Raw genomic sequence first — 27470 nt, forward strand, 5'->3', positions numbered from 1 at the left:
AGCGCTCCTCAGTGTTTCCCGAGGAGCCTTGTGTCTCCCCCCTGCAGGATCTCGGTCTCTGCTGCTTGTAATGCCTCCTGGGACACCAAGGCTGCCAGCAGGGAAAGGTACAGTCAATCTCTGGCTCAAGACTTGCCCTGGGTACCATGAACCTTCTTATTCTGGAAGCCTCCTTCCACACCTTTGGCTGCCCCTCCGGCAGGTAGTTCCCCTGCCTTCTCCTTCCAGGCGTTTGGGCAGGGAAGATTGTGCCTGAAGGCTGGGCAGGATGCAATCATCTACCCTGCTGATCTCCTTCCTGGGGACATGTGTGCCCTGGCTGCCCCTTTGGCTTCAGATGCTCAAAGTCTATCTGATGATGGAGCAGCTGGGGAGGATAGGTGTGATGGATATGGGGTGGGATAAGCAGGGGGATGATCATCAACATGTCTCATGAAGAAAGAATGGAAAAGGAGAGGAGAAAGAGAGCAGGGCTTCTACGTACGTGTGCCTGGAGGTAGGGAGAGATCGGATGGATTGTTTGGGCTGCTGGGGCCTGGTGTCTGTGGGTGGGAAAGGAGAGCGCTTCCCAGGAGCCAGCTTCCACTAAATTCCTGTGCAATCGTTTCTTCCCGGAATTGTTTCCTGAAATAGAAATGTAATTTCTTGTGTGCGTTAAGGAGATGTTCACGTGGCTTTACAGTGGAATGAACTGCTCTGCAGCTCTTGGTTTCCTGTGGCGCAGATAAAGCACACACAGCAACACTGTCAGCAGTTCTAGTAGTATTAGCAATCACAAGTAAAGCATGAGATGAGCTGGGACTTTCAAAAGTGTTTTGCTTATTTTAGCCTGCTGTTTTAAAAGTAAGCTACTACCCTTGTGTCCTGGTTTTGGCTGGGATGGAGTTGATTTTCTTCCTATTGGCTGGTATAGTGCTGTGTTTTGGATGTGGTGTGAGGATAATGTTGATGACACGCTGATGTTTTGGTTGTTGCTAGGTATTATTTACGCTAGTCAAGGACTTTTCATCTTCCCATGCCCTGCCAGATGTGCAGGGGGCTGGGAGGGAGTGTGGCTGGGGCGGCTGGCCCAGCTGGCCAGTGGGCTATTCCATGCCATGTGACGTCATGCTCAGCATATAAGGCTGGGTGAAGAAGAAGGAGGGGGGGCGTTCGGAGTGATGGCGTGTGTCTTCCCAAGTAACTGTTACGCGTGATGGAGCCCTGCTTTCCTGGCGATGGCTGAACACCTGCCTGCCGATGGGAAGTGGTGAATGAATTCCTTGTTTTGCTTTGCTTGCATGCGCGGCTTTTGCTTTCCCTATTAAACTGTCTTTATCTCAACCCACGAGTTTTTCTCACTTTTACCCTTCTGATTCTCTCCCCCATCCCACCCGGTGGGGGGGGTGAGCGAGCGGCTGCGTGGTATTTGGCTGCTGCCAGGTTAAACCACGACAGTCCTTTTTGGCACCCAACGTGGGGCTCGAAGGGTTTGAGATAACGACAGGTTTGATTGGAATGTGCTAGATTGAATTTATAGCTGTTACTGCTGTTTAGCTATTAATTTGCAGGCTCTTGTGCTTGCCATGGGGCTTGCTTGCCTTAATGTGTATTAGAGTCTTGTGCTCGTTAGTGGCTGCTTTTTTGCTCTCGCTGCTTGCTGTACTGCTGCACTGCTGATCGTCTTACTGTGCTGTGCCTGGGAACATTCTGATAACAGCAATGGGGATGCGCCTGGGCTGGCAGATGGCCAGGGCATCGCTGCTGCTTCTGTGCTGCTGTGCTGGACAGGCTGGAACTGCAGCGTGAACTCGAATTGAAGGGACTGTGACCTGTGGCTGAGTCCATGCGGGACAGGACACCCCGAGGCGTCTGTGACTGTGGATAAGCCCATGCCCAAGCAGGTACATCTTGAAGCGTCTGTGGCCGTGATTATGTCCGTGCCGCAGCAGGTATACCTCTGAAGGGATTGTGGCCTAAGGATAAGTCCACGCTGGAGAAGGTACACCTCGAAGCATCTGTGGCTGTGGATAAGTCCATGCTGCAGCAGGTACACCTTGAAGTGTCAGTGGCTGTGCATGAGGCCATGCTGGAGCACCTCAAAGCGTGTGGCCGTGGATAAGCCCATGACAGGGGAGGTACACCCCTGGAGAGATTGCAGCCATGGGTAAGGCCATGTCGGAGCAGGTTTACTTCTGAAGGGACTGTGGCCCATGGAGAAGGTCACACTGGAACTGGTGCACCTCGAAGCGACTGTGGCTGTGGACAAGCCTGTGCCGCAGCAGGTATACCTCTGGAGAGACTGTGGCTCATAGGTAAGGCTCCACTTGGAGCAGGTACACCCCTAAGAGACTGCAGTCTGTGGATAAATCCAAGCCGGAGCAGGGGCAAGGGGAGGAGTTCATTGCAATGTTAAACCCTATGGTCTGGCCCAAAGGGACCAGGGGTGGAGATTGTAATGGATATACCTTTAAATTGTTGTAACCCATGATTTGAGTTGCATGTTATAGGAATTACTATAGCAGGAACCACCTGAACCAACGGAGGACAAACTTTACAAGAAGCAGCGCAGGTGCAGCAGTGACCCGACCTGAGCTGGCTTTGGTGCCCAGTAACTCCATGCAACACACCACCTCTGCTGACCTGAGTGACCACCATAACAGATGGAGCCCAAAGTCATGGACTAAATGAACGCAGTGGAAATTTTGTGTACATTTATGGATATTTTATGGACATTTTACAGGGGTGGTCCATAGACTAAGGGAATGATATCTGTGTATTATATCAAAGGATGGGAAGGGGGATGGTGGGTAATGAGAATGTATTGGATAGTGTGGGACCTGAGCATGATGTAAATGGTATGGAATAAGGGGTGGATACTGCCCTGGTTTTGGCTGGGATGGAGTTGATTTTCTTCCTATTAACTGGTATAGTGCTGTGTTTTGGATGTAGTGTGAGAATAATGTTGATGACACGCTGATGTTTTGGTTGTTGCTAGGTATTGTTTACGCTAGTCAAGGACTTTTCATCTTCCCATGCCCTGCCAGATGTGCAGGGGGCTGGGAGGGAGTGTGGCCAGGGCGGCTGGCCCAGCTGGCCAATAGGCTATTCCATACCATATGACGTCATGCTCAGCATATAAGGCTGGGTGAAGAAGAAGGAGGGGGGGCGTTCGGAGTGATGGCGTGTGTCTTCCCAAGTAACCGTTACGCGTGATGGAGCCCTGCTTTCCTGGCGATGGCTGAACACCTGCCTGCCGATGGGAAGTGGTGAATGAATTCCTTGTTTTGCTTTGCTTGCATGCGCGGCTTTTGCTTTCCCTATTAAACTGTCTTTATCTCAACCCACGAGTTTTTCTCACTTTTACCCTTCTGATTCTCTCCCCCATCCCACTCGGCGGGGGGGGTGAGCGAGCGGCTGCGTGGTATTTGGCTGCTGCCAGGTTAAACCACGACACCTTGCTTCCCAGAAGTTGGTCATGACCGTGGTCCTCATTCCTGAGGAATCTCCACAGCAGAACTCTGTTCCCTCTAGTTACTCAAAAACCCTCTCAACTATAGCTAGTACTGCCCCATTGTACCAGACTTGAGGGATTCCTGTGGGAGTCCTTAGACTGGTGAGGAGAGAGGTTGGAGTTCACTTCATATTCTTCTACATTGTTTAGAAATCACTTTTATTCAGAAAAAATCGTAAAATGACTATTTTTTTTCTCATCTGTAATCTGCTGACACCTAAAAATAGATCTCGGTGAAACGAAACCAACTCTATGCTTTTCTTCCTATACCTGTCATGAGGAGGTTGCTGGCAACCTACGAGCTGGAGCCCAAGGCAGTGCAAAGCTAAATGGCTTTGTGCTGTCTGCACGTGTGCTGCATTTAGGATTCCACAAGACTGAACCATAATCCCGCAGGGTATCGATGTGAGGCTTGCAGAACTCATTCCTCAGGACTGGCACCCGGCTGGCTGCAGCCTTTAGCTTGGAAGGTGCCCTTCTTCACCATACTGGCATCCAGTTCTAGCCGTGACAGAAAGCTGACCCACTTGTCTCTGGGAGGCCTTGTAATGATGGCTTGTGCCTATGTGTCTCACTTTTTGTCTGTTATTACTGCATTTGTCTTGCTGCAATATGATACGACTTTTCCTCTTGCTTCTTACACAGTGCACAACAGAGGGGCTTTGTGGGATATTTCCTTCCAGCAATACATTTTAAGTATTTGGCCAATTCTTTCTTCTTGCGGATACAAATAATTTAGGTTTTATTTATTATTGACAGTTCTAGCTCAGCCCCTCTCAAATGCTCAAAACTTGATGGCCCTGATTTTGTAGCAATAGGTTCCAATGTATGGATTAAAATGGAGCATGCTGTAGGACAGAGACGAGGTAGAGAGAGGAAGCCCACCGACTTGCTCACGGGGCAATCCTAAGTGCTAGGAAATTTAAAAGAGGCAAAACTCAGTCCCTGTCTTAAGCAGCGTATTTTTCACCTCTTGTCCCAAATGTCTGTACAATGCCATACACATTAAGAAAATGCAAACTATGCAGGTATATCACTGTAATGAATAAAATATTACCCAGGTATGTAAGAACACATGAATGGCCATACTGGTTTATTCTATTACAGCACCCTGCCTCCAAGGTGACCGTGTGTGGATGCCCAGGGGAGAGCAGGAACAGAACAAACATACCCAATAATTCTCCCAAGCACTCTCCTAGGTTCTCACTCTTTTCAGCTGAGGAGATTTCCCAAGCCGTATGTGTTTATTCAAAAACTCCCAGTGGTCTATCTATAAGGTACGTGTCCACCTGAATCCATGTACATTTTTTGCATCCATGACATCCTTTAGCAGAGTTCCACAGACTGACTATTTGTGTACAGATTTTATGTCAAATGTTTTTGAGTGTAACATGTATTTGGTTTGTTGGTGAAAGGAGGGAATGATTTTCGTGGCTTATGACTCTCCAGTTTCTCTACTATGATCAAGGAATGGTGGCTTCAGCTGCTCGGTGAATAATCCCTCTCCCTGAGAATCTTAGGGAAACTTCCAAACAGAGTGAAGAAGAAAAAAAAAAAAGAAAAAAAGGAAGAGGGGGGACTTAGCTCTTCACAGAGCTCTTTCTGGAATCGGAGCCTGCCTCACAAAACCAGTATATATTGTTTAAGACGTATTATACTTTATATTCAGGAGAGACTCCCTACTAAACTGGCTTAGAATTTGGGATACTTCTTCATGTGGTGAAAGAAACTTCATGTGTACATCAGCCAGTGTGTGTGAACTATTTTTCAGGAAAAAAAGAGCAAGAAGAATTTTGATTTCTGCAGGCATCTACTCCCTCGCTGGTAGAGTCATAATCCATAACCAAAGTCTTGGGAATTGTTTAAGCAAATCACACTTTCAAGTGCCTTCATTGGCTGAAGAACTGGGGCTCCAAAATATACCCCGATATTTTGCAGCATGTTGTCTGTCCTCTGCTTCAGGCAGTAGCGGCAGAGAGAACTCCAGTGTGTCTTGTGCCTGGCAGGATTTACTCTTCCCAAAATTTACATCTTGGCTTGCTGTCCTGGTTTTCTTGGGCCTTGTGCTTTTTGAGGGGACCCTCTCCTTCATTTTCCTTTCTTCCTGTTTTGAATTGCTCTTTGCACTACGATCATGACCTGAGCCAAAAAGGAGGAAAATACAAATCCATATCAACTACCTCAGAGTTACTGCTTACTGGAAAAGTACATGGCTTTGGTTTCCTTCACAAGAAAGTGTGGTATTATGGCAGAAACATTTCCTTTACTAAAGGAGAGCCACAGCATGATTCAAAATCTAGTACTAAAATGTGGAAACGTCAGCCATAGGCACAGGACCTGGTTTTATTGCTCCAGCAATATGATATTCTATTGACCCGCCCTGGAAAGGCTAATTCCAACCTTTCACAGAATCAGACTGTACATCCCTTTACGGCATGGTGATACAGATGAAAAGCAATGAACCGATGGCTAGAGCCTCTCCCACCAGTAACTGCAGAAGGATAGTGCAGGGTCAGAGGCAGCATCTTTTGCCATTAGGTTGAGATTTTCCAAGCTCTTTTCCCTGGGCTGTTCACAAAGAGGTTAATGAGCTCCTGGACCTCTCGTGTCTCAGCTGGGAAGCTCCATGACACCAGTTCTGGTACCTGCCACAGTGCATCAGCTGCTGCGGAACACGGAGGAGTTTTCCAGCGCTGCTGATGCACTGCTACCTTCTGTCTTACCTCTTTCAGTACCTTGAGATAGCTAGACCAAGGAACCCACCAAACAGAACTAAATCCTATTCTGCGGTGTATTTCGAATAGAACAATAACTGAGAAACCTTTTAAATATTGAAATGTCTTCTCTGCAGACTTGGAGACACTTTTGCCATTGTGTTTCTTCACCTTCTGGGAGACCAGATTAAAGCTGGATGAACGGAAATTTTCTCTCGTGGATAGGATTGTATCACGGCGCACACTTTTTCCTGCCTCCTGTGGCACAGATGGCTTTTCATGATTGCCTTTAGCATCACAGGTGAGACTCTCAGAGCTAAAACACACGGAGGTCAGGCCAGAAAATTATTTTATCTCCACACAAATTCATGACAAGATGTACATAAAGATGACCACACACAATAGAAAATCCTTACAGGTAAAATTCATGCTACTTTAGTCTGAAGCATTTCCTAAGAATCATATGAGAAAAAAAAAAGAAAAAAGAAAAGAAGTAATTTACTGTATTTCAAACTACAAAGAACCACAATGCCATCGTACTCTCTTAAGGACACTATTGCCAATATCATATAGCCACTATACCACTATCCCTTCTGAGTCAGCCAGAAGTACCCACCACAGAAGCAGCAGAGGGTTACCTTATCATCACAGAACTAAAGACAGGGACACCAAAGACATTTCTTTCCTCTTTTATCAGGGGAAAGCCTAAAATTTTCAAGTCTGTGTAGCAAAGTCTGAGCTGTAAGGTGCAAAGCTGGAGTCCTTGAAATCATTTAGTGTGAACAAATTAATATGTATTATTTCATAAGGTGTTTGTGGCAGGATCCGCTGCAATCCAACTAGCTAGCTAACTCCGCTTTGCTCTGTTACCCAACAACAGCCACACGTAGGCTTGGCAAGACACAGAACATTTTATGCTATCAGTAAGTGGGTACTTATGAAAGTAATCAACGCTGATCGTCAGTGTTACCGCCATGGGGCCTTGCAGACCCATAAGAGTGTACGACCTTCATTGTTCACCACCAAAGCACCAGAACCTGGAAGTGAAGGGAACGCACTAGCAATGAGCTATGCACCAGCACCATGACAATATGGGGCTTTTAAGATATCCAACCATTCTAAACTAGTAGCTGTCTGCTTTGGACTGTCTGTGCCACCTCGCCTGGCTTGGCCTTTATTTTCTCACCTCTGTCCTCTTTCTTAGTAGCTGTATGGCCCTATCTTCTCCCTCCCTCCCAAGGCAGCAGCAATCATCCCTTCCTCCAGGAAAGCACCAGATCGGTGCCTGTGCCCCTTTCGCGTGGGGAAAGGAGCTTCAGCTATGTGCTGAAGGAGGGGGTCTGGTGCTCCAGATGAGATGGAGGAAAGAGGATTCTTTGCTTCTCTAACATCACCTTCCACTGCCGTCTCACCCATGGGATGAAGTGGCCAAGGACAGCTGTCTAGGTTATGAATGAAAAACAATGAAGCACAATGTCAGAGGGGCATAAAAAGGAGGAGAGCGGATTTGCAGAGAAATCAGGCTGGGATCATTCTCTCACTCCTGCTTTGCGAAAAATGCTAAAAACCTGTAAAATATAATAGCATCCTACCTGAAATTCTCTCCTTCTTGTTTAGCAGAGGCTGTAATTGGCAATTTTACTGTAAAAAGTAGAAAAAAGAAAAATATTGAAAATGCATCTCTTAAAAAAAAAAAATCAACACAATGAAACATCCAAATTTTGTCTTGGCCGGTTCAGACTCAATAACTGGCTGAGGCAGATACAGTTGCTGTATCAGCTGCACCTGTTACTGTAACAGTAAGCAGGGTGACAGTAAGCAGGGTGACAGTAAGCAGAGTGACAGTAAGCAGGCATCGTTGGACATCAAGCCACTTACTCAGACGACTATTAAGTATTAAGGGGATTAAGACTTTCTTCATATTGAGCAGATTCCAACTCACATGCCCACCTCCCCTTCTTCATCTCTTGCCTAATAAAGGCTATTTTGGGAAAAAGATACTCTAGGTAGCTCCCGTTGAAACCGTTCCACTACGCATAGAACCGTCAATCAGGAAGTGAAGGTGCCAAAGGCAACGTGATTATTTTCTTTTAGTAAGCATGCAGCTGTTGAAGAACATGTTCTCAGTCCTAGCATCTGCTCCAAGGAAAGCAAGTGTTTGACGTTCAAACGACACTGGACTAGAGTCACAACAGACATCTCCAGAGCTCGAGTACTATGCCGAGCCCCACTGGTCAAGCAACACGGGTGGGAGTGGGAGAGAAGAAGAGCCGGTGCCACCTCACGGATCTTGACAGGCGACGTGTTGATGAGCTGCTCAGCTGCTAGTGCTCACTGCAGGGTGCCTGGCTGCGTAAGAACAAGGTGCCCTGGGGCACGAGCAGCGCCAGCGCCCAGGGAAGCCTCCAGAGCGGTGGTGCCGCTGCATTCGGGCAGCAGCTGGACAGGGGTCCCGCGCAGGTGAGATGAAAGGACCCGAGTGACAGCAACCTTTGGGCTAGAAATTGTTTCCTCTCAGCACCTGCCTTCACTACACACCCTGCTGATAAGACATCTCTGGAGGAGCCGTAGGAGGGAGAAAAAGGGGATATAAAGTGTTTTACGGGCTGTGGGATAGTACTCCAGTCCGGATCTAAAAAACACAGTAACAAAATATTAAGAGCCAGGATTTGTGGTTTGTTTTGGTTTGGTTTGTTTTTTTCCTTCCTCTAAGCAACGTCAATTCCAGGAAAGCCCAGAAGAATGTGATCTGTTACATTTTTACCCTTGGGTATGGTACACAATAGCGAGGAACAAACAGCTGCAGCTGGGGAAGAAAGAGCTTTCAAGTCACCCCAGACTGCAAAAACATCTAAAAATGCATTCTTTATTAATCTTCTCTTTGGCAGGCAAGCCCCCATCAGTCATAACACTTAAATGTACTCAACTGTACTGTACTTAAACTGTAACTGGACCGCCCGTCCCACAGAAGCCAATTACAGCTGTAATGATTTGTGCCCAGACTGAGAGGCTGGCAGAGGGGGAATCGCTTTTAACGTCATCCTTCCCTCCGTACCGCAGGTGGCTCACGTGTCTTCTTTCCCCAGACGTCGATCTCCAGCGCGTCGGCTGGTGTGACAGGCAGGGCCCTGACACTGACGGCAGGTGAAGACCACATCTCCTCAAGTGGCAAAATCACTGCTGCCGCCCAGGCCCCCGCCTCTGAGCCGGCAGATGCAGCTTAGCAGCCGGCCGAGGAGCGGGTTAGCCGCAGCCGGCTTTAGGGCTGCACTGCAGATACCTCACCTGCGGGGTACGGTGAGGCAGGAGACTACTGGGTGAGGTCCATGACCAACGGGGGAGACGAACCAGGTCTGACAGTCTATGGGGAGGCACATCCCTTGGACGTAAATAATACCTACACAGTTTTGAAGCTCCTTTTATTCTAAACGAAGAGGTGCTTTATACTGTTGATATATAATTTTATTAATAATATTTAACCCACCTGGCCAAAATTAAGTAGGGAAGGCAAAACACGGGAAAACCTTCCAATTATGTTTACATTGGTTTAAAAAATGCATTAAGAACGCAGGATCCCCTCAATCAATGAATCCAGTCCTCTCCTATCACAGGCACATCCTTCCTACAAGCCCTCTCACAAACCAAATATTCACCTGTTAGTTTTCTAGCTACCATGCTACTTTGTTTTATTTTTTTCTGGTTAAGTTCTCCAAGACAAAAACAAAGTAGTCACAAAGTAGAATAGCTCCAGATGCATGTCTGCGAAAAGCAAGACAGGAATTCAGAACCAAGTACAAAGTCATTACTAAAACACACCGCTACAGCATGACATTGTTAGATTTTCAGCACCCAAAGTATGAATGAATGAATAAGGATCGTCCTGAGAATAAATTCCAGTATCCTTAATGTAGGCAGAGAATAAGTGATATGTTCTCACGTTCCTCTGTTTAACTGATCTGTGATAGTTTCCTATGAATCTATAAAACTCGCAGATTTATATTAAAACACAGATAGTATGTGTGACTACTTTAATATTGCTTATCCAGTCCTCACTGAGGAATTCTAGATCTCTGCTTGTGAAAACAACGGCTGAAGCACTGTTCTGTATAATTTGCTGACATGACATCTGGAAAAGATTTTAAAACTCTTATATCAAAGAGAAGAATTCTTTTTTTTTTCTTTTTGCAATTCTTGAAATATTTCATGAGGCTTGTTTAACTGTGTAGGAGAGGTCAGAACTGAAAAGAAACGTACTATTGGCTTTGCAAAATTTTGCCAATAATGCGAGCTGTAAGAATCTAAGAAAAGTGACGCGATGCTGTAATTAACACTGCTCAGATGTTTATCGGAGTAAATAAAAATTATAATAATGGCTAAAATCAATGAAGGCTGACTTATGGCACTGTGGGATGAGGACAGGTAGCTTTCTATTCATGATATTACTACTTTGCCAGTTTCTCCACAGAAAAACTTGTTGATTTTGTACGCTTGATAGTGGGCTGTTTCATGGCTTTGTGGGTACCTGCGAAGCCACAAAGTTTGACACTAAGCATAACAAATTCCATTGCTTTTCAGTACTCTGTCCACAGCAACATTTTCTATTAAAACTCTACCAAAAACTCTACCAAACCCTATCCTTAAACTCCCGGATTGAATAAACTCTACATTCCTGTAAGAAGCCTATTCTGCTTTAACGTGAAACATTAAAATTGTAAGTTTATGAAAACCAGATTTTTAAGGCCTGAAAGAACCACAGATCATTTCATAATTTGTTTTGCCTACCATGAAAAATAGGCTAGCAATTTCATTCAGTTTTCTGTGGACCCTGTTGTAGACTGTGTGTTTGACTGAAGCGGGACTGAGAACCCACCACATCTCCTGGAGTTTGCACTAACGGGTGTTCTGACTCCCTGCCAAAACATGCATCTCTCATTTCTAATGCAAATTTGTTATCAATTGCAGTCACAGCTTCTCATGCTTTCTTCTTCATGGACTGAGGCGCTCTCTGCTACTTTCAGCTACTCTACTGAAGAACATCCTTATATTTTAGGAGACAATTTTCATCCCGTAAAGTCTCATTTCATCGTAAAGTGGCTGAGCTCTCTTAAGTGCCACGACAAGAGGTTGTCTCCAGTTCTCACAGACATTGAGGAGTTCTCTTTTGCATTCTTCTTTTTTAAAAAATTCTTTAAAATAATGATGACACCAGAAGTAGTCAAAGTAATTCAGCAGTAGTCTCAAAGAAGTTCTACAAAGATGACAAGATAGCTTTTCCCTCTTTCTATTTTCACATGGGCAAAAACTGTATTTGTCCTCGTGGCACAGTATGAAGATAACTCATGTTGAGCTCCTTGTTCACTTTGACACCTAAATCTTTCCCAGATTTCCTCGTGCTTGCAATGACACAAGTCCTCCAGTTCTGTTTCCTTTGCCTCCATATTTGCTTCTTTTATTTTGTCTGTACTGAAACCAAAAAGTTCTGGCTGATCCCAATTTTCCATAGGATTTGGGCTGCCTTGTTTGACTTCAGTGAATGTTTCCTCCTCTAGTCTCTCTGGCCCAAATGAGCACATTATTACAAATGTGTGCACCCTACTGCCAATAGGAACAAATACTTCTTCACCTCTCTGGAATTTGACTCAGCTTCAGTTTTTCTCCAGTGACACCGTTCCCAATCAGTAAAGCAGAGTGTAATAATGTGGTGATGACAGTTTAAACTAAAGAAAAATGAGCTCTTCCAAGTGCTGAGACTGAGTGACATCCCAGCCAAAGAATTCTGTACTTATCTTTTTGGGACATACTCTTTACTGAGGTTTGAGATTATAGAAAAAAAAAGGCTTATTAGGATTTTAAGAATTAAACAAACATATAATGTTTACCTTTTTTCACTGGGTCAAGTACCTGAAATATCTTATGTTGAGTTTCAATGCCTTGAGTCTGTGCAACAGAATAGAAATATGAATGAATTATTAATATTATTAAATTCCAAAAGATTGAATGACAAAAAGGTATCATCATCTTTATGATCAGGCACTTCATGGCTTGTTCAAGGAGTGTACACTAGGTTAGACAGGGGAAGCTTGGTAAGGGTTCAGTAACTAGTGGGAATACAGTTAACATGTAAAGATCAGGCTTTTTCTTTTTCTTTCTTCCCTTTTTTTTTTTTTAAGCAGAAGGCAAGCTAGGTATTCAGTATTTGGCCTGATTTTCAAAAGCTCAGAAAACTCAGCAACTTTTGTTCACTTTGCAAGCTGTTGGGTGCTCAGCATTATAAAAAATATTTAAGTTAAATTCCTTTTCATGAAAGTAGGAACATAACATTAGACTCCACTGTTTTCATCCAGGAAAAGTGTTTGTCAACTACAACGAGGTTCACATTTTCTAAATAGTTACATAGGATGCTGAACAGCAATAATGGAGAAGTGATGTTTTTAAAAAAGATTAAATCTTATACCAACTATTCTGGCAATGACCTTTTAATAAATTTAATCCCATGGTAGTTGCTAGGCCAGCTAATGCCAAGTACCACATCACACACTCTGAATGGTGCGAAGGGGCATGATGCAGCTTTACAAATATTGCCAGCACAATATTTCAGAGCTGGGCCGGGGTAATGATCCCAGAGTTAATTAAAAAATTTACTGTCTGTTTCCCTAGAACATCCTGTGACTTTTCCTTTTCTCTTCTTTTCACAGCACGCTACTGGACTGGAAAACACAACAGAAAATGTTTTAATGGACTTGGCAAAAATCTTGTTCGATGAAAATGGAAGTGAAACAGGTCCAGCTGAGGGAGTGAGGTGTTAGTAGTTTTGGAGACTGAAGAAGAGCTGGTATAATCTCCAGCTCCAAGGCACATTCCTTGGCAGAAAGATCTGAATGTATCAAATAATATATTCATGAGACAAAATTTTACCATTTTTTCCTGTCCCAGACTTGTTGATGTTGATACTTCATTCAAAGGCGAAATAGACAATAAAGAGCAATGGGCATTCTAGGTCAGCAGCTTTTGGAGACAAAATTATTTGTCTAAAGTTACAGTGGTTGAATTAAGTCTCTGGTCAGAAAAAGAACAGAACATGTTTCTACCGGGATGAAAAATACTCACATTTTTGCTTTCATGACTTCTATCCTTAGCAATGCTGTGAAAATGTTCTCCTGATGTTCTGTTTTTTTCCTGCACAGAAAATAGTACGTAACCATTTTAATTCATGAGGGAATATTACAGTTACAAAGAAAAAAAAGAGTTGCAAATAAACATGATAATCACAATGCCAGAAGGAACACATGTAAGCAAGCTGCTCAAGATTGAATTCCTTATGCTGTTGTTATTCAGCAAATATTTATGAACCTGGACACAAACATATCATATTGACAAGGGACCTCACTTCCTACTCAATTTGGCTTGTTTATTTTTAGTCTGGGAACCTGGACAGCCAAGCTTTCTCAGTAGTATTTATTGCCACTGCTCTGTTTTTCTGATGTAGGGGCTTCTGAAAAGAAAGATTGGCATAAAATGCAAAAAGTTTGGGAAGCACTGGTCTACCTATTGAATCAATGAAAGCACTAATAAAGCAGCCAGCATTATAATGTTTATGTACATAAAAAGAATATTACCCATCAAAATATTAATGTGATGGCTTCTTTCCAAAGGACAGTTTGCTTTCTCTAGGCAACAATAACAGTGCTCCTATTTTACATCTGAGGGCATATAGTTTTCTAGGCTGAACATCAGCAAAGTGCCATTGAGGGCTACGTACAGCTCCAGCATGAATTTCTGTCAAAAACTCTACTGTACCTGTGATATTGCTGGCTATTCGCCGTTTTCAAATGCCTTTAAGAACTTCCATCAAGAACAACAACAGAAATTTTGGTAAGTTTTTTGATCTAATAACCTTAATTAGTCACTGAAGTAGATCCACATGGGAAAATGCACATAATCATGAAAAGAGCAACAAAAAGAAACTTCTTGCGGGAATTGCGATGTACTGTTCTTTCAAACTCATTTCATAAACTGTTGTTACTTTTTTACGTAGTAACAATATCACTCTGATGTGTTTTGGTCCTAATATACATCCAGCAAAAAGCACTTTAATTCATTGCATGAAAATTGCATGAATGCAATTCATACAATTTCATTGCATGAAAGATGGCTTTGCCTATGCTTCAGCACAGAAATTACTGAAGAGGACCTAGTGAAGCTCCACTTAACTAATAGTTTTGCAATGTATACTGGTGTTTATAGGTATTGGCAGGCATACCCTTACAGAATCAGGTGCTTAGGTGGCCAAAGCTGTGTTCAGTCCTGAACATGCTCATCCTCTCCTAAGACAGGCACATGGTGGGATGGGCTCTGTACCCAGAGGCATCTCTGTTGGAAAAGCCTCCTCTTTGTTGTGTATTAAATTAGTGACTCGTTTCTAAAGTGCAGTCACTTTTGAAATAGGTTTGAGTAATCATTTAAAGCTGTGGTTTCACAGACCGCTGAGATCTCCTAAGGGCTTCCTGCTACTGAAGGAGAAAGTCTCTTTTCCTTTGTCTTTGGTCCTGCCTCCCCCACTCCAAACTCTGCCACTTTGACCCCTGCTCCTAGCTAGTGTTCTCCTCCATCCCTTAAACCGGCTCTGATGCTCAAAAAAATCTTTTGTGAGCTGATTTAACTCATTAACCCATCAGAAAACCATCTCATTCTTTTTGCTGGGTTTGTTTCCCATCAGATTAGTGTGTTAAACCAGGTCACGGCAGGGACTGAGCATCAGAGGGATATAAGTGGAAGGAATACACAGCAAGGAATGTGGCAGGAGCAGACAAGGAAGGACAGAAAGTGGCTGTTAAACGGCTCATCACATCGTATGAAAAGTCTGTTGGGATAAGGAATATGCTAATCCATTATTTAGTAGACCCTGAAGTAATTAAGCTTTAAGTGTGGGTTCTGTATGGCTCTTCTCAAGTGTTTCTAGGAAGGCATCCCTGCCCTTCTTTGCTCTTGGCTGTTTCTTTTATGTATATTACCACACAAGTCTACCAGGTTTAAAGACTAAACTAAATGGATGACAAACAATACCACAACTTTCTGCAGTGGTCTTCTGTGTTTGTCTGGACTTTGGTTATCTAAAGCAGTGTTACGCCCCTCCAATTCTTCTTCTGAGTTTGACAGTCCCCTGAAATCACAGTTATCCAACGGGGTTCCACAGCTCAAATGTCATCTGGATAAATCTCATTATAGGGCCTTTAATCCCAGTCCCTGCGCATCCAAAGAAGAGCACGAAGCTGGTGAAAGGTCTAGAGAAGAAGTCTTATGAGGAGCGGCTGAGGGAACTGGGGTTGTTCAGCCTGGAGGAGAGGAGGCTGAGGGGAGACCTTATCGCTCTCTACAACTACCTGAAAGGAGGTTGTAGCGAGGTGGGTGTCGGTCTCTTTTCCCAAGTAGCAAGTGATAGGACAAGAGGAAACGGCTTCAAGTTGCGCCAGGGCAGGTTTAGATTGGATATTAGGAAAAATTTCTTCACTGAAAGGGTTATCAAGCCCTGGAACAGGCTGCCCAGGGAAGTGGTTGACTCACCATCCCTGGAGGTATTTAAAAGACGGGTAGTCGTGGCGCTTAGGGACACGGTTTAGGAGTGGACTTGGCAGTGTTAGGTTAACAGTTGGACTCGATGATCTTTTTTCAATAAGCAGTTATGAATGAGAGTTATGTGGCAGCCTGCTTAATCTACAGCTTAGTCACAGACAATAAGGCGAACCTGCCTGTCTTGCTTCTATGCACCATTTATAGACAAGGAAATGGCGCTTACGGACGTCAGAAAAAACTGGAATCAATCCCACTGACCGGCATGGTGAGTGTTTCGACACAAACAAGGCTGTTTTTAGCAAATGAAGTGGAAAGGCTCAGAGTTTTAGGCAAATTTTTCTCAGGTTGCCAGTCCTCACAGCTGCCAGCCCCATGTCACACCCCCCTGCACAGGCATACTGCCAGCCAGACAAGGAGGTGGGGCAAGAAAGCAGGAAGGGCTGAGAAGTACTAAAAGGTCCAGGATACTTGGTGTTAACCAGAAAATGCTGCTAACTTTAGAGTCCATTCACCATTTTCATTCTAAAGTTTTCATGAATAACTTTTTTTAAATCCAGCACTGGGAAATGTGCCCATGTGGATTTATTATTCACATACGAATAAACTCAATCCTAAAGGTAGCGTTATAAGAACAAACATGACAGAGGGTACATTAAGGAAAAAATATCTCAAAACTCATCCTTCCTCTGCGTACTTTCACCAACTCTGCTACCAGTCCTTGTACTGTGCAAAAGAGACTTTTTATCCAACCCACTACAGTTGACCTTCTGTAACTAATATAGTCCTGGAAATATCATGGCATCAGTGGTGGAAATTCCTGCTTGGTTCTTTAGCACTGAACAGAATAGGGGAATAAATTTCAGGCTGTGGGTAAACATGAAAAGTTGACATCACTCTTGTAGCCCTTCCATCAGAAATTACTACTCCCCAGGTGGGCTGAGTGAGTGGAAAGTCTGTCTGGACTTCACCTTCCTTAAGTACAAAACCCTGTTTTGCTTTGCTTAAACTCTGGATGACAGTGGGACTAAGTGGAACCGTTGGACTTTGCACAAACCTGTGTTCTCCAGATAACATCTCCAGGGACAAATGCCTCCAGGGAGGGGCAAAGCACATAAAGGGATCCATGGCAGCTTCCCTCACCAAAAGTGCACTCACCAGAGTTTATCTGACTACATCATGTTTCAAACTATCATCTCTGAAACTAGATCTAAAACTCCAAATCATGCAGTTTATCAACCAGCCCACTCATCTGAAATGCCTATGCATAAGAAAGATGGCGGCAAACTTTTTAGCAGGGCCTGTTGTGACAGGACAAGAGGAATGGTTTTAAATTAAAAGAGGGTAGATTTAGACCAGATATAAGGAAGAAATTTTTTACAATGAGGGTGGTGAAACACTGGCACAGGTTGCCCAGAGAGATGGTAGATGCCTCATCCCTGGAAACGTTCAAGGTCAGGTTGGACGGGGCTCTGAGCAACCTGATCTAGTTGAAGATGTCCCTGCCCATGGCAGGGGGGTTGGACTAGATGACCTTTTAAGGTCCCTTCCAACCCAAACTATTCCATGATTCTATGTTTTGCAAAGTGTTACAGGGGTCACTTCAGTTTTACACACTCTTAGTACGCAGTCTTGGTACTAGTTTCCCCTTTTACTGTTTGTTTACTGTATTTATGTCACAAACAGGAAGCAACAATTTATAGGAACTATTATTGTTGGCTAAAATTCATCCACAAGCTTTCTAAAGTAATACACTCACAAAAATTTGTTTTGCTTATCTACAGGAAACATCTTGAGTAATATTATGGTAATCACAGGCACCAAAGAAATAAACACCAAGTAAACAAGAACAAAAAACCATGTTTCAACCCGTTCTTTCCATCAAACCAAGGAAATAGAGGTTTCAGGAAAATAAAATGTCTCATTGCCCTCCAGTGAAAGCACTTTGTTAAATCTGGGGCTACATTTGCCTACGAGATTAGAAGCAGGCAGTGGGGTAGTCTGATGGTGACAGCACTCAGCACCAGTGTGATGACTTGCCTGCACGCGTGAGAGGAGAACACAACTCCTGAACACTCTGAACTGGGTATCTGAAAATATGGCTGACACCAGTCCACATGGGCACGATACTTCTTGTGCTTAGAGCCGGTGCCCTCCTCCTCCTCACCCTGACCCTATCTCTGCTTGCTCAGCTGTACTGCAGAACCTGACAGGTAGAAAGCCACCTTCTTTTGGAACAAAAACACCATCTTCTGGACAGTTTGGGTTAAACTATGGGGAAAATTAACACTATTGCTCTGTTCATGTAGACTGTACCTCTATAGACTACTGATTCGTTAAATAGTATTCCGACTGACTTAATCCTAAGGTTCTTCAAAATAGAGCCTGTTAAACTCTAGTGATTCTTTCCCAGTGGCATTCAGGACAGAGATATAAACAAGACAAGAAAAAGTCATAGCATACCTTAGTACCTAGTTTTAGCTGGTATGCAACAAGATCACAGGAGTCTGGGCTGTCAGAAGTTTGGCTGCTGTGAAAGACGAGCATTGTTTTGTTTAATTTCCAAATTTAGAGATTGCAAACAGTATTTTGCAGCATTCATTCCAACCATTAGCAGGTGTCCTCTGCAGTAACCCTAGCTGTAGAGATGTAAATGTCTTTTCCCTATGCCTGTCTTCCAGATCCACATTTTAATTTTACAGACCTACAGGTAACCTGCAAAAAGTGGGCATCATCATCTTAGAGAAAGCTTGGTTATTGAAAGAGATGTGATCTATCCAGATGGCATGTCCTGCTTCTACCTAGGTTTCTTTTAGTTCTGCTTCACACACCTTCCCTCTCCCCTCCTAAATCCTCTCACGGAACATCCTCCTCTTTGTTCCCAGCAAGCCTTCTCTTAGTTCTCTGATGATACAATAAGATCTTGTGTCTGTTTTTATTTCCTTGCAGTTCAGCACCAGTTGTGAAGCTCAGCTCTTGATTTCTATACTCTGGGCACCTAAAGTTTGATGAGATAGAGCCAACCTATTAATGTTTCCCCAAAAAAGAAATGCACAAAAGTTTTATTCCCTAATAAATGACCATAGGGCCACAGCTGTTCACACATAAATGCCCACCTCTCACAAACCACCTGCACAACTGATCTTGCAGTCACTCACACTCTGCACTGGCACAGGAGGAGCTGATCATGTTTAATAGGAGTGTCGTTTGGTCAGGGTACAGATTCCTGCACTGCTATCAATTACCCTGAACTTAACCTCTTTGGCTAAATGGAATCAGCCTAGCATCTTCCATGGTTAATAAAATTCGGTTTACACAAAACCAAAACAATATACCTTATATTGTGGCTAGATTGCTCTGCAAAATGTAAGGCTGAAAAAAAGCATATGGATTTAAGCGATGCAATAGACCAAGCTCCGTACCAACGCAGTTTCATTTCTCCTCAGGAAGGCCGCCTGGGGTAGGTACAGAGCTCTATTTCCAATGAACTGGCTATTAAGGTTTGGATACAAGATTTGTAGGCAATCTTTTAAGGAGTGTTGAATTAAGGAGTGTGACTATTAAAAGTCTAAATTTAGTAACATTTCTAACATTTACTCGGGCACTCTTTATGAGGTGCAGAGAACATATAATAAATTGTGGCATATCTGAATAGTTCTAAGTTACCTGGAATCCCACTCTAACACCTCAGAATTCAAATTAAGTTTACTGCTTAAAGAAAGCCATTGTCAAATTTATTATTGCTATAATGCTATAGCATATTATGTTTTGTCACAGTAGGATGAACTGAGGCAGGAGAAAAGGCCTTACCTCCTTGTTATGAACACAGTACTTCAAGAGAGCGTCACAGAAATGCTGCCCTATTGACTCCAAGTCTTTCATATGGAAATGGGTGTTTTGTCTGCAGCCTGCAGCATCAATAGGAACAGGACAGAAAGGAAAATGTCAGTCATCCTGCCAACTGCTAGGTATCTGTGATATTTCAGGATGGTGGCTGACTGCAAACTCACGTATCTTTCACTGACAGACGCTAGACAGGTCTATGACTGCCGGAGTTTTATACAGATGATATTACAGATCATTATTCTGCCTATATGAACAAATCTATCCACTCAGAGGGGGTTAACCATAATGCATAGTTAACTGATTCCTTATTGCAAAATTTCCTAAAAATACAACTGGCTTTAGTTACTGCTCTTAATTTGCCATCCACTAACGTTCTTTCGTGACACATGCAATAACACTAGCGGTGGCCTGAAAGGTTGCAGCTGAATGCCCTAGTTTTAGTGTTTTTTCCAACTCTTATCTTAAAACATCATTCTTTTCTACCCAATACTCAGAACACCAACAAGGGTATGGTAGCTCAAACTACCATTTTCCATGAAAAAACAAAAGTAAAGGTCTTGTTTGATGATTCCTACTAAATAGCTACAGGGACTTGTCTCACCCAACTTAGAGCCACAGATAGAGGCTTCCAAAGTGTAGCTGTTGTTGATGCCCATCTTCCACATTACCACTCGACCTGTGCCTTCTTTGCTCTTTCGTACTCTGAAATGGCAGTCTGGGAATGAGAACTTAAAAGACAGGTACAGCATTAGCCTTTGAAGTAAATAGGAAGATGCAATAATTTTATTTGAATCCTGCAAGTTTTTTTAAATCTTATCTACCAGGTAAACAATTGTGAGTTTTCACTCCACTTGAATATTGCACAACATAGCTCAGAGCGTACTGTTATGACTGTTATAATGGAGATGTAGGTGAAGTAACAGCCCTTTGATTAAAAGTTTATTTTACTTTAAGGATTTCTGAGACATCTGCAAATAATTTTTTATGTGGCTGTACTTACTGTTTCTAAATGATCCTCCACAGACAGCTGACCAGCTGAGTTATCACAAATCCTGTTATATACCAACATGCATATTTATTAAAAAGTTGGAATAGCTCTTCTCTCACGAATTAATAGACAAACAGTTTGATGCAACTGATCTGGAGCTCACAACCACCTCATTATTGATATCTGAGGAAAACAGCATTAGCTGCAAGTACGCAATGACATCTGGTAGGTTAGTTTGTGTGTTGTTTTACTCCTGAGCCTTTGTAACCTTTCTGGTTCAAAAGAAGCTTACTGCAGTCAGATTTTGCTGGAAAGCGACATATTTTAAAAGCTGTCATTTCTTACGAAACTTTTTTTTCCCCTAATTGAAATATCTTACACAAACATGGTGATTTTGACACAATTTTCAACAGAAGTTTTCAAAAGGATACAATCTGGAGAAACATTTTTCTTCTTTAGTTTCTTATTTGCTTACTTGTTTGTTTTTAATTCTACAATATATTGTAAAGCTGCATTTACTACATGAGTACACAATATTTAATGTTAGCTTTTGACATTGTTAAAACAATGTTACTTTGATATTCCATTTTTTTTTCATTCTTTTAAAAAAGATCTTTAAAAAATGCTAACTTTATATCCCAATTCAGCATGATACATTTTCGAGTGCTGGAATTTCAAAGGAGTTAAAAATTCATATTCCTACTATTTCTAGTATTAGCCAATTGAAGATTATTTTACTGGGTGAAGTGCAGTCTTTTAGTAGATGTGATACCTTAACAAAAAATTAGGGATCCCAGATGGTGCTTGAATTTTCAGGTAAGTTTCTAGCCAGACATTTGCTTACCTTATCTGGGCAGCTCTTGCTCAGCAAGAGTGGGAAGACACGTGGATGCACATATGGTGCTTTTGCTTGCTGCTTTCTCTCACAGCCATACATGAAGACATTTTGTTTCCTGTTGTGACCGTGAATGTCGCAATACAGAAAAACATCACGTTCCCCCATCACTCTGTAATACGGGATGACATAGAATACTTTATTAAAAGTGGGTTTTCTTTTCCTCCACCTCAGAAATAAGTCTGAGCTAATACATTACACTGAAGCTCACGTGTAACCGAAAGAGCAAGAAATCAACACAAGTTTTATATTCTGAGCTCTAAGTTAAACCCTTAGTATGCTAGATTAGAGCCAAACCGCTCAGTTCCCTCCAGAATAAAACACTTGTCACTGCACAAAATAAGATATGAGTGTATGCATCATCAGCCTTTGTCCATGTGTTTGTTTTAACTCTCAGGCTCAGTTATATACATCCAGCTCTGTAGATGTGTACACCAGCACGTTGTACAGCTGAAACCCGCTATTCTTATCTGCTGCTCTTTCGCTGTTGTACATGTGTCAAATAATACATGCTGTACAATTATGAGACTGAAGCGTAAACGGCCCTGAATACTCTTTCCTTTATCAAACTGGAGACATCAGATTTTATGATGTGTCCAGATTCTGCAATGCACTATTGCTCAACTGACTTCTTAAAGAAAATCTGCTGGTAGACACATTGGGGTTTAGCAACCCACAACCCCAACGCCCAATGCGTTTCGAAGCAGAGCTCTAGAGAGAAGATGTGATGGCACCACAGCTTGTCGCCTGGGGCTCTACTCTGGGCAGGAGTTGGAAATCCAGGGTGGAACTAAGAAGGAAGCAGTAATAAACGTATCTGTCTCAGTAGCTGAATATGAGGCTGAAGGTCAGTAGCACTTCAGCAGACATCATTAATATTAATTACAGGGCACTCACAAGTGCATGCTGTCTCCATACAGTAAGACAGAGAGGAATTTTCATGGAAAAGAAGGAGAGGCGCAGAGCTCATCCCCTGTAAGCTAGGGATCTACATGCCAAAACATTCATTTGAAAGAACACAGATCTTGTTTAAAACAGGCTGTAACTAGACGAAAAACATCAAATGTACTAATTCTGACACTGGCTTTTTGCACAAGAGTCTTGTTTGTATTAATTTGTTACAGAAGTCAAACCAGAAGGATTTAGTTTACTAGCTGAAGGTTTAGTTTAATACCCGAAGGTTTAGTTTTATATCCGCAGTATCAACGTCTCTGCGACTGGAAGTCTGCATAAGAAATCAAACATATTTGTGGCAAAACATACAGCAAACCTGGCAATCTTTGCTGTCAAATGGACATCTGGGATCTATTCTGAACCTAACTTCATTCTGGGACATAGTTGTATGCCAGAAAAGATGAAAATGAGAGAAATAAGGAATTTGATAAGTAGATTTTGGCAGAGGATAGTGGGGAGAAATATGCTGAAAATGTTTTGATGACAACTCTCTTACTTTGGAGATATAACTTATTACCAGGGATGGAGAAAGGATATTAAATGAAAACCTGCACAATACTGAAGAAAAAAATAACCCACTCTGAAATGCAACTGAACGTAAACAAAACAGAAAGGCTTGGGTACAGGGCAAAGATGTAAACAATACCAAAACAACAAGGGACAGGGAAGTCACACTAACAAAGAGACAGTGGAAAGGAAAATCATCTATTTTGAAGAGAAAGAAAATGAGGTTACCTTTTGATCATGTTTCGGGTATACCAGATGGAAGGATAATATTTCTTCATGTTAGATCTGTACTTGCGGTTCAAGTCCTGACCTGTTAAAGAACAGCGGTGATTTCCCACAATCACACCATCTGGATTCAACATGGGTACCACTTTGAAGACAAAATTGTCCCGCAGCAGTTGAGCTTTGCCTGAATCGCCAAGAATGTAATCCAGAAAGCCCTTCATTATCCAGGAACTGTTAGTTTCACCCGGATGCACCCTCGCGGTTAGTATCACAGCCTTCTTCTCGGTGCCCTTGCCACTTTTGGGGGGGTTGGTGATAGTTAAAACATACACGATGTTTCCTGCCAGTGAATGGCACAAGACGTGAATCTTGCAGAATTTGGTCTTCACGGGATCTTCAGAGATGGCCATCAGGTACTCCTGCAGGTTGGAGTAGGTGTAAGGATAGCAGTGGGCAAAGTAGCAGGTGTCTTGGTCATGAGGGAACTGGAATGTCCAAGTGAGTGAGAAATACTGAAGTCCACCTTGGCCCGCATTGTTTTTGTAATACTTGATTTCATTTCCAGTCCTTCGCCAGCCAACCTTGCGTTTCTTAGCATCGGCTTCTGAGTACAACAGTGGCCGCAAGCCACGTTTATATAAGCTGTTACGCTTGGTAAAGTTGACAATAGTGAAGCGATACGGCATCCCTGCCTGCGTATTGCTTACTTGGAAGTAGTACCACTGCGCGTGTCTGCTTGTGTAGAGGTCGGTGCGCAGGGTCAGCTGGTACTCAAATTCATTGCTGGTAGGCAGAAAGAAGACAAACAGCTGTGATGCTGGTTAGCACTGTAGTATGATGCAGTGTCAAATAACGCAGACTGCCATGGAAAAGCACCCCGCAGTGAATCAGGTGCAAATCCGATTTACACTGTCATAAATCAAAGTCTACACACAGCTGCCAGGAAAAGATGCCTAATCGCACCGAGTGTGTCAATAATGCAAATAAAGTGTCTTCTTTAGGACTTCTAATAGCAACCAGGACTTCTAAAAACACTCTCCACACTACGCTTTAAAAGGAGGTGCTTAAGAAAAGGTGTTCAGTTTGTGTGGGGGATTATCACCTATAGAAAACGTTCAGTGCTATGGAATGGCTATCAGACCATTTGATGTGAAGGTTACCTGAAACTACTTTTGAAACTTATTCAACTAATGTAAAACAAGTTACAAACCCAGAGTAACACACCCTGCTCAGAAACTGATAGCAGGCTGCTCATAATAACAACTGTGATAATAACTCCATCTTAATAAAAGAAAAAAAGATTAGAAACTTACACTTTGACCACCTTCTGCAAATTCCCACTCTCAAACCGTGCTTCGAAGATCAGTGTGTTGTCTCCTTTCTGATGGAGGATCTGCTTCAGCGGGCAGAGACCTCTCACTCGGGAATACGTAAAGTAGGAGTTTTTGTTAGCTAGGGGAAGGAGCAGAACAGATGTCTTTCATTTCAGTATGAGTGGAATACCTGCAGTATTTAGGGAATAACTGCATCCTTCTGAAAACTCCTTCTAGGAACAGACAACTGCATGGAGCTGAACTTCAAACCTTTTCTTAGGTATGCGTAAAAGAAATTACACAAAGATTTTGCTGCCCATTCCCACTTAACCTTATGGATTTCAGCCAGCCTAAGATCTGACTCTGTCTTGGAGGTGCCTGTGTCTCTCTGCACGAGCAAAGGGCAATTCATACTCTGTACTTCGGCAAAGCAACGGAGTTAGGTGGAAAGACTCTAGGATTCAGCTCTCCCAGGTCTTTTCACCAGTCAAATGGACAACTTCTCTACTTAGAAATCATATGTAGCTGACAACTCTTGCCATCAGTTTGTTTTTAAATCTCTGTATTCAATTGTTCTAGTCTAGATGTAAAAAAGATGATGCCCAGACCCAGCAGAATCACTTCTATATTGCAAGTGATGTTTTCACATCACATTTAGCATGCAGTTTGAGCCCATATGTCCTTTTGCTCTCTTCTGCTACTTTTTCCTCAGATGAGAGGCTCACAGAGGCATAACTGAACTTTTTACTACAATCTTCATTACCATAGTTCATGAAAGACCTGAACTTCTAGATTTGCCATCAGCAAGAATTTACTTTTTTGCTTGGGAAGTTGTTTCGGTTCCAGAGTACTCTTGGCATAATTTTAATGGTCAAGGATCCTCCCTTTACAGAACCAAGGCAAGAATTATTTTAAACATTTATTTACTTTCTCTGCATGGGTGTCAATATGGTGGCAAAGGTGTGGAAAACCGGGGTAAGCGAAACTTCCTGTCATCTCCAAACCGTACCCACAAAATAGAGAGAGAGGATGCATCTCTTCTGCCGAAAGCTGGGAGCCCAGAGGTCCTGCGGCAGGGTCAGCGTAGCTGAGCTGGCGACCCCGGCCGACCTCAGCAGCACGAGCTGCGCTCTGACGCTCGGGTCAGGGCCAGCTCGGGGAAAAGGAGAACAGGTGAAAACTCCAGGTATTCCAGGCTGAAACTATGTTCTATGAGACAGTGGGTTTCACACTGCCGATATCGAACTGGCAATATTCTCAGCTCCTGTGGTTTTGCTTCTATCTCCTTACTGCTGAATCCTCCTGAGAAGAAACTGCCTCCTTACCACGCTGCCAGTTAGGGGGACTGACCTGTACCATACAGCAGGGTTAGAGCTGCACAGCAGCCCCTGTTCGGATCAGAGTTGTGTCTGCCCTTGCTTGACTGGGGCTGTGCTAGAGATTTATCCTGCAGCAGTCTCTCTTATTCTCTCCTGTAGTGTTATTAAAGCTCTGACAGTACTACTCAGGGAATTTATGTAAAGCCAAGATTCCTGTAAGTCCTTTTTTCATTCCTTGAATCACTGTTGCCATATGCAAAAGATGCCATATTCAGTGTTCTTCATGACTGAAGTTACTACAGACCCATAGGGGTTTTCATTAGAGAAGGGCTGTTAGCTTTGCTGGCTGGGATACCCACTTGAATAATTACTTTCTGTTAGCTGAGATTCCATTCACAGTTTCTCTATCCTTCCCTTCCTCCTCATGCTTTTCCTTAACATTAACGAAGAAAAATGTTTCAGTAGTTAATCCAGTAAAACTGTTTCTGGAAACATTGGTATCAGTCGATTCAATGCTATTGAATGAAATGCACGAATAAAATCTGAGATCTCTATCACGGTACTTTGATGTTTCTGCACGGGAGTCACCACTGGATTGTATGTTCCTCTCCCAAATCAGATTTTAGGAGGGCCTGTAGGAACTCAGCCGCAGGTAGTTCCCAGACAGGCAGTAACTCCCAGCTCCTGCTGAATTCAAATTAAAATTCAGTGGGAATCAGGAGAGTGCCACTGCTGTCTCCCGCAGGATGTGGTGGCTCATTACATGCCTGTGGCACTCAGGCCATAAGCCTGTGGCACTCAGGTCATAAATCTGCGTAAGTGCAGGTGCCTGTCCTACCCTACAGAGCTTCTCTGCAAGGAGGATTTTAGGGTTTCAAAAATTATATTTATTTTTTATAAGAGACTCAGATGGTAAAGCTAGCAAGCTGGAGGTTTCTGTCCCAGGAACAGAAAGGAGAAGATGAACTCCACGGGGCTCCAAATTTCTCCTCCTCCTCCCACCTGCTCCTGTCCCCCAGCTGGCCGCAGTGCCCAGCAGCCCAGTTTGCACAAGGAGTCTACTCTCCCTGGTGCAAGCAGGGAAGGGGAGGTAAAGGCTCCAGGGCTCTGAAGTTCTCTGCAAGTCCTGCTACCAGCCAAACCCAAGGCTAGGAGGCAAAGCAGCACACTCAAGGCAGTGAACGTACAATTACAGTCACTTAAAAACTCACTCTGTAGTCAACAAATACTGACTATTACTACCCATATGTTTAGATACAAAGTCTTCACACCAATAGCGAGCACTCATATTCTGCTTCAGCTTGATGTTTGCTAGCCCAGGAATTGCTAACTGCCTGTAGCTGCCTGCACAACGTCACTCCTCAGGAGCAGGAGGGAGAACTGGCCATACTTAAAGGCAGAAGTTTTCACCTCCTCAGTTGGAAAGGTTCATTAACGAAGTCTGAGAACCATGATACCAAAACCACACTTTGCTGGAGAGTTGTTCAGGCTGAAATAAGAACCACTTCCAGTCGCCTGTGCATGAAGTTCAAGTCAGTAATAAAGGACGTGGAAAGTTTCATTTTTAAAGAACAGCAACTAAAGGACCAGAAGAGAAACCACTGTCCTTGTTTTCAAAAAGGCGGGGAGCTGGGATTCAGAGTGTTCCT

At 43.1% G+C, this 27470-nt stretch overlaps 1 protein-coding gene and 1 long non-coding RNA gene across 7 annotated transcripts in view; one reads left to right on the plus strand and one right to left on the minus strand.

The window, feature by feature from the left end:
• Positions 1 to 3288: 3288 nt before the first annotated feature.
• Positions 3289 to 27470, minus strand: part of AGBL3 (AGBL carboxypeptidase 3) — a 29754-nt gene continuing 5572 nt past the window's right edge. For 3 of the 6 annotated variants that reach the window (XM_075152274.1, XM_075152283.1, XM_075152292.1), the window contains 10 exons: positions 24503 to 24641; positions 23193 to 23972; positions 21453 to 21615; positions 20222 to 20348; positions 19585 to 19682; positions 13315 to 13383; positions 12087 to 12144; positions 7800 to 7848; positions 6315 to 6523; positions 3289 to 5632 (listed from right to left, as the gene is read on the minus strand). In XM_075152274.1, the coding sequence (XP_075008375.1) occupies positions 5373 to 5632; positions 6315 to 6523; positions 7800 to 7848; positions 12087 to 12144; positions 13315 to 13383; positions 19585 to 19682; positions 20222 to 20348; positions 21453 to 21615; positions 23193 to 23972; positions 24503 to 24641 (1952 nt within the window). In that variant the 3' untranslated portion in view covers positions 3289 to 5372. Of the gene's footprint in view, positions 5633 to 6314; positions 6524 to 7799; positions 7849 to 12086; positions 12145 to 13155; positions 13213 to 13314; positions 13384 to 18236; positions 18305 to 19584; positions 19683 to 20221; positions 20349 to 21452; positions 21616 to 23192; positions 23973 to 24502; positions 24642 to 27470 lie in introns of those variants that run through there. The other 3 variants (XM_075152303.1, XR_012673968.1, XM_075152314.1) reach the window with 3 other exon arrangements.
• Positions 6422 to 13308, plus strand: LOC142083158 (uncharacterized). Its single transcript, XR_012673994.1, has 3 exons — positions 6422 to 6508; positions 9268 to 9351; positions 12903 to 13308. It is a non-coding gene; the product is annotated as an uncharacterized LOC142083158 (long non-coding RNA).

Source organism: Calonectris borealis, chromosome 1 (genome assembly GCF_964195595.1).
Source record: "Calonectris borealis chromosome 1, bCalBor7.hap1.2, whole genome shotgun sequence".
Classification (NCBI taxonomy): domain Eukaryota; kingdom Metazoa; phylum Chordata; class Aves; order Procellariiformes; family Procellariidae; genus Calonectris; species Calonectris borealis.